Here is a 7,883-nt window from a genome sequence, read left to right as displayed (position 1 = left end):
TAGGATTGATTTTTATACCCTTCACCACACTGTGGTACAGTGTATTATGTCATTGTGCGTATGTTTGTAATAGGCAAAAGGAAACGAGATAGACCCATAGTTCCTTTTGAGAATGTGCATAAAAACACTTTCTGAGTCGATTTATGCATGCCCGTCCGTCCGTCCGCCCGTCTGTTGGTGTTAAATTGTAAGCAGGTCGCATTTATAATCCGATTTGGATGAAATTTGGCGCAGCTCATTTATTTGGCCCAAGGACGAACCCCATTGAAATTGAAAATCGGTTCAGATTTAGATATAGCTCCCATATATATTTTCGTCCGATTTAATGTAAATGGTACACCAAAGACCCTATATATCTTTTGATTTGCACGAAAATTGACATAACGAACTGAATTGAGCCTAAAATGATGTCTGCAAAGCTTCGTGAATATCGGTCCAGATTTAGATATAGGTCCCATATATAGTTTCGTCCTATATATTTTTCGATTTGCACGAAATTTGGCATAACGTACTGAATTGAGCGTAGAATGGTGTCTGCCAAGTTTCGTGAAAATCGGTCCAGATTTAGATATAGCTCCCATATATAGTTTCTTCCGATTTTATGTAAATGGCGCACCAAAGTCCCTATATATCTTTCGATTTGCACGAAATTTGGAACTGCTCACTTAATTGAGTCTAGAATGATGTGTGCCAAGTTCCGTAAAAATCGGTCCAGATTTAGATATAGCCCCCATAGGATGCATCTGTTTAATATGCCCATAGTGGTGAAGGGTATCATATAGTCGGCCTCGTCCGACTTTACTACTTTCCTTACTGGTTTTTAAGCTCGGCTTATGGAACGAAAGTTCTGGCACAAGCCAGCTAAGTAAGTAAGCATAAGGCGTGGATTTTTAAAAGCATATTTTCCCAGGCCTATATAAGGCGTGGATTTTTTAAATAATATTTTCCCTGGCCTATATAAGGCTTGGAATATTATTCCCAGGCCTTTATAAGGCGTGGATTTTTTAAAGAATATTTTCCCTGACCTATATAAGGCTTGGAATATTATTCCCAGGCCTTTATAAGGCGTGGATTTTTTAAAGAATATTTTCCCTGACCTATATAAGGCTTGGAATATTATTCCCAGGCCTTTATAAGGCGTGGATTTTTTAAAGAATATTTTCCCTGACCTATATAAGGCTTGGAATATTATTCCCAGGCCTTTATAAGGCGTGGATTTTTTAAAGAATATTTTTCCCAGGCCTGTATAAGGCGTGGATTTTTTAAAGAATATTTTTCCCAGGCCTGTATAAGGCGTGGATTTTTTAAAGAATATTTTTCCCAGGCCTGTATAAGGCGTGGATTTTTTAAAGAATATTTTTTCCAGGCCTGTATAAAGCGTGGATTTTTGAAAGAATATTTTTCCCAGGCCTGTATAAGGCGTGGATTTTTTAAAGAATATTTTTCCCAGGCCTGTATAAGGCGTGGATTTTTTAAAGAATATTTTTCCCAGGCCTGTATAAGGCGTTGTTTTTTTAAAGAATATTTTTCCCAGGCCTGTATAAGGCGTGGATTTTTTAAAGAATATTTTTTCCAGGCCTGTATAAGGCGTGGATTTTTTAAAGAATATTTTTTCCAGGCCTGTATAAAGCGTGGATTTTTGAAAGAATATTTTTCCCAGGCCTGTATAAAGCGTGGATTTTTGAAAGAATATTTTTCCCAGGCCTGTATAAGGCGTGGATTTTTTAAAGAATATTTTTCCCAGGCCTGTATAAGGCGTGGATTTTTTAAAGAATATTTTTCCCAGGCCTGTATAAGGCGTGGATTTTTTAAAGAATATTTTTCCCAGGCCTGTATAAGGCGTGGATTTTTTAAAGAATATTTTTCCCAGGCCTGTATAAGGCGTGGATTTTTTAAAGAATATTTTTCCCAGGCCTGTATAAGGCGTGGATTTTTTAAAGAATATTTTTCCCAGGCCTGTATAAGGCGTGGATTTTTTAAAGAATATTTTTCCCAGGCCTGTATAAGGCGTGGATTTTTTAAAGAATATTTTTCCCAGGCCTGTATAAGGCGTGGATTTTTTAAAGAATATTTTTCCCAGGCCTGTATAAGGCGTGGATTTTTTAAAGAATATTTTTCCCAGGCCTGTATAAGGCGTGGATTTTTTAAAGAATATTTTTCCCAGGCCTGTATAAGGCGTGGATTTTTTAAAGAATATTTTTCCCAGGCCTGTATAAGGCGTGGATTTTTTAAAGAATATTTTTCCCAGGCCTGTATAAGGCGTGGATTTTTTAAAGAATATTTTTCCCAGGCCTGTATAAGGCGTGGATTTTTTTAAGAATATTTTTCCCAGGCCTGTATAAGGCGTGGATTTTTTAAAGAATATTTTTCCCAGGCCTGTATAAGGCGTGGATTTTTTAAAGAATATTTTTCCCAGGCCTGTATAAGGCGTGGATTTTTTAAAGAATATTTTTCCCAGGCCTGTATAAGGCGTGGATTTTTTAAAGAATATTTTTTCCCAGGCCTGTATAAGGCGTGGATTTTTTAAAGAATATTTTTCCCAGGCCTGTATAAGGCGTGGATTTTTTAAAGAATATTTTTCCCAGGCCTGTATAAGGCGTGGATTTTTTAAAGAATATTTTTCCCAGGCCTGTATAAGGCGTGGATTTTTTAAAGAATATTTTTCCCAGGCCTTTATAAGGCGTGGATTTTTTAAAGAATATTTTTTCCCAGGCCTGTATAAGGCGTGGATTTTTTAAAGAATATTTTTCCCAGGCCTGTATAAGGCGTGGATTTTTTAAAGAATATTTTTCCCAGGCCTGTATAAGGCGTGGATTTTTTAAAGAATATTTTTCCCAGGCCTGTATAAGGCGTGGATTTTTTAAAGAATATTTTTCCCAGGCCTGTATAAGGCGTGGATTTTTTAAAGAATATTTTTCCCAGGCCTGTATAAGGCGTGGATTTTTTAAAGAATATTTTTCCCAGGCCTTTATAAGGCGTGGATTTTTTAAAGAATATTTTTCCCAGGCCTGTATAAGGCGTGGATTTTTTAAAGAATATTTTTCCCAGGCCTGTATAAGGCGTGGATTTTTTAAAGAATATTTTTCCCAGGCCTATATAAGGCGTGGATTTTTTAAAGAATATTTTTCCCAGGCCTATATAAGGCGTGGATTTTTTAAAGAATATTTTTCCCAGGCCTTTATAAGGCGTGGATTTTTTAAAGAATATTTTTCCCAGGCCTTTATAAGGCGTGGATTTTTTAAAGAATATTTTTCCCAGGCCTGTATAAGGCGTGGATTTTTTAAAGAATATTTTTCCCAGGCCTGTATAAGGCGTGGATTTTTTAAAGAATATTTTTCCCAGGCCTTTATAAGGCGTGGATTTTTTAAAGAATATTTTTCCCAGGCCTGTATAAGGCGTGGATTTTTTAAAGAATATTTTTCCCAGGCCTGTATAAGGCGTGGATTTTTTAAAGAATATTTTTCCCAGGCCTGTATAAGGCGTGGATTTTTTAAAGAATGTTTTTCCCAGGCCTGTATAAGGCGTGGATTTTTTAAAGAATATTTCTATAGGTCCCATTTAAATTGAAACTCCAAAAAATTATTTTTTTTTCAATTTTTTTTATTCGAAATTTTATAAAATAATACTAAAAAATATTAAATATTATCGATCGTATGTTGGATTGATTTTTTTTTTTTGATTTGATATTGGATTCTTTGATTGCAGTATGTTTGTTTGTATATGTGCAAATTTATGTCCTTTACAGTGCAAATGGGGATAAGTGTGTTGATTGGTGGATGTGTATGTGTGTTTTGTATTTATTTTCACTGCTTAAATATTTATTTTTATTTAACTTCTTCTTTTATAAAAAAAATAATGCAAACATTCTTAAACCAGTTAAGTTAATATATTTTTTATTTAAATTAAAAATAAATTATTATTTGTTTTTTAAAGAAAAATTACACAAGGAAATTAATTTTACAAAGACAAAAATTATTCAAACGAAAAACAAATTAGTTTTGAAAATCTAAAAAAACTAAACCCATGAAACAAAATATTTAATTTACAAAAAAATTTTCCACAATTTGATATATTTCTTAAATACTAACAATGATTTGATATAGTTTTTTTTGTTTATTTTATTTATTTCATTATTTAAAGAGATTCAATTGTTAAAGCGCATTTTTTACAATTCCTCAGCTTTTGATTCGCTTTAAGTGTTTTTTTGTTTTCATTTTTTATTCTTTCGTGGGGAGGTAATAGAAAAAGGTTTTTTTCGCTTATTTCATTAATTTCACCAGCAATGCTGTCAACGCCAACAGTGCCCCGTATGGCATTAGCCCCGACACGCCATTACAGCCATCCGAATTGCATGTCTCACAGAAGACGGTCTTAATGTACGACGAAGTGGTGTCACGGGCACATTTATCTGCTGGATCATCGATGTCCTCATAGAAGCAGGAACGTGATATGACGCGTTTGCCATAAACTGAAATTGAAATAAAACAAGGAATTGAGGTTAGTACACTGGATAATCGATAAGGATGGTGGAATAATAAATCAAAGATGATTGTCAAGTGGGAGGATTTTATAGCATAAGTGGATACCCGTAATCGGAAAAAATTGAAAAACTATTCTTTAAAAAATCCACGCCTATTATAGTCCTTGAAAAACTATTCTTTAAAAAATCCACGCCTATTATAGTCCTTGAAAAACTATTCTTTAAAAAATCCACGCCTATTATAGTCCTTGAAAAACTATTCTTTAAAAAATCCACGCCTATTATAGTCCTTGAAAAACTATTCTTTAAAAAATCCACGCCTATTATAGTCCTTGAAAAACTATTCTTTAAAAAATCCACGCCTATTATAGTCCTTGAAAAACTATTCTTTAAAAAATCCACGCCTATTATAGCCCTTGAAAAGCTATTCTTTAAAAATCCACGCCTATTAAAGCCCTTGAAAAGCTATTCTTTAAAAATCCACGCCTATTATAGCCCTTGAAAAGCTATTCTTTAAAAATCCACGCCTAATATAGCCCTTGAAAAAATCCACGTCTTAGGCGACCCCTGAAAAAATATTCTATAAAAAATCCACGCCTTAGGTGACCTCTGAAAAATCCACGCCTTAAATGGTCCTTGAAAAAAGATTCTTTAAAAAATCCAGGCCTCAGATGATCCTGAAAATTTATTCTTTAAAAAATTCAGGACTCAGATGGCCCTGGGAAAGATATTCTTTAAAAAGCACGCTTTATATCCTCCTTAAAAAAATATTATGTTAAAAATCCACACCTGAATGGCTGGCCTTAAAGGTCTTCTGAAGTGGGCCTTTCGATACTTTAATTTGTATATTAAAAATCCATTTATTATGAAAAATTATTTTAAATGTGATTTTAAATATTCATACTTTATGACGTGTTGTATTCAATTGCCGTGTTTTGTTTTTTGTAATTAAAACCCAAAACCACTTAAAAATTATCAGTCGAAACTACACAACAAAATTGTTTATGGCTTGTTGAAATGTCAACATTTACAATTTGTTTCAAATTTATTTGCGTCTTTTTTTCGTCTGTGTTTGCGATTGATATTTATGCATCAAGTTGAGAAATACAAAATTTTTTGAGAAGTGCCGCCATTAAGTGGCATTACAACTTAACCGATCAAATAAATTCTAATGACATTGTTGCAATTTTGAAAAAATACAACAACAAGAAAATAATCATAATTTAAAAAATACAAATTTATGATTTCGAAAATCGTTTAAAGTTGCAGTTTTTATGGTATCGAATTTAGCCCACGCATTAAATACTTGGAACAATAGCGGAATTTTAATTTTTTTTTTAAGAAGAGGTAGACGTTTTAAAAATTATTTCTTGAAAAATTTCTATGGCCTTCTGAAAATTTCTATGGCCTCACATAGTCGGAGATTTTTAAAACATATTTTTTAAGGACCCCATAAAGTCTTGGATTTTTTTAAGAATATTTCTTAAGAACCACAAACAGGCGTGAATTTTTCAAAGAATATTTTTTAAGGGTCATACAACCCGGAGATATTTAAAATATATATTTTTTCAGGGACCATTAAAGGCGTGGATTTTTAAAAGAATATTTGTTAAGAAATATTTTTTCGCCGACCGTGGATTTTTTACAGTAGACTTTATTTAAGCACTGCCACAGGCGTGTATTTATACCCTACACAACTATGTTGTCAGGGTATTATAGCTTTGTGCAACCCCATAGAATTATTGGTCCTAGACCCACCTTTAAGTATAAAGATTGTAAACTCGATACAGGCCACAGTTTTGGACCAATCTTCATGAAATGTTGCAATGCCCAATGAAGACCCCTATTGTTTTTGATAAAGACAATATTTAGGGGATGAAATGGACCAAATACTAAATTTTTTCGGATTTTCTGGTCGCTCGAGATTTAGCGGGTCAAATGGACCCTAACTTTTGTGTGAAAAATGACAAATTTTATATTCAATGACGCATATATTTACTCCTAAAGGACATAGACCCGAGAAGTTGATAGTATATCCAAGAGGAGTGGATGACCTTTAAATTGATACCAATTGTATTGTCGTATGTACTCGGATGTGGGAGTTACACTTAAATATTTACTGGTGCTTACGTATTCATATATTATTTAGTAACCCATTACCACATTAAAGGGCGAAAATATAGAGCTAATCGCTTTGAAATTTTCCATGAGGATCAGGTTATGATCAAGGACAACGCCAATAATTTTGCGTGATGGTCAGATAATAATAATGGGATGAAGTGAACCGAAAATATAATTTTTGTGTTTATACCCTTCACCACGCTGTGGTACAGGGTATTATGTCTTTGTGCATATGTCTGTAACAGGCAAAAATAATTGAGATAGACCCATGGTTCCTTTTGAGAATATGCATAGAATCACTTTCTAAGTCGATTTATGCATGTCCGTCCGTCCGTCCGTCTGTCTGTCCATGTTAAATTGTAAACAAAGTACAGGTCGCATTTATGATCCGAATTGGATGAAATTTGGCATAGGTCACTTATTCGGCCCAAGGACGAACCCTATTGAAATTGGGAAAAATCGGTTCAGATTTAGATATAGCTCCCATATATATATTTAACCGATTTAATGTAAACGGTCCCTATATATCTTTCGATTTACACGAAATTTGGTACAGGCTAATCATTTAGGCCTATAATGATGTCTGCCAATTTTCGTGAAAATCGGTCCAGATTTAGATATAGCTCCCATATATAGTTTCGTCCGATTTCATGTAAATGGTGCCCCAAAGTCCCTATATATCTTTTTATTTGCACGAAATTTGGCATAACGTACTGAATTAAGCCTAGAGTGTTGTCTGCCAAGTTTCGTGAAAATCGGTCCAGATTTAGATATAGCTCCCATATATAGTTTCGTCCGATTTCATATAAATGGTGCCCCAAAGTCCCTATATATCTTTCGATTTGCACGAAATTTGGTACAGCCTAATCATTTAGGTCTAGAATGATGTCTGCCAAGTTTCGTGAAAATATGTCAATATTTAGATATAGCTCCCATATATAGTTTCGTCCGATTTCATGTAAATGGTGCACCAAAGTCCCTATATATCTTTCGATTTGCACGAAATTTGGCATAACGTACTTAATTGAGCCTAGAATGATGTCTGCCAAGTTTCGTGAAAATCGGCCCAGATTTAGATATAGCTCCCTTTTATTATAGATTGATTTTAAGTAATTGACGTACTAAGGAACCAATAGGAACAAAACGTTCTGAAATTAGTATAACCTAACCTGTGACAAGTTTGTTTGAAATCGCTCAATATTTGGATAGAGCTTCTATATATATATTCGCCCGATTTCAAGTAAATTGGGCATCAAACTCCTCATGTTAGTCAGATTGACAT

General features: G+C 33.8%; 1 protein-coding gene across 1 annotated transcript in view; it reads right to left on the bottom strand.

The window, feature by feature from the left end:
* Positions 1-4,249: 4,249 nt before the first annotated feature.
* The window catches only part of LOC133322917 (uncharacterized), a 52,102-nt gene continuing 48,468 nt past the window's right edge, over positions 4,250-7,883 (bottom strand). The window contains exon 3 of the mRNA XM_061531869.1: positions 4,250-4,468. Coding sequence (XP_061387853.1) covers positions 4,260-4,468 — 209 coding nt within the window. The 3' untranslated portion in view covers positions 4,250-4,259. The remainder of the gene's footprint in view (positions 4,469-7,883) is intronic.

The sequence above is a fragment of the Musca vetustissima genome, unplaced genomic scaffold (assembly GCF_032173495.1).
Source record: "Musca vetustissima isolate MV318-11 ecotype Yass unplaced genomic scaffold, APGP_CSIRO_Mvet_v1 utg29163, whole genome shotgun sequence".
Lineage (NCBI taxonomy): Eukaryota > Metazoa > Arthropoda > Insecta > Diptera > Muscidae > Musca > Musca vetustissima.
Note: the sequence above shows the minus strand (reverse complement) of the source record. Positions and strands in the feature narration are given on the sequence as shown.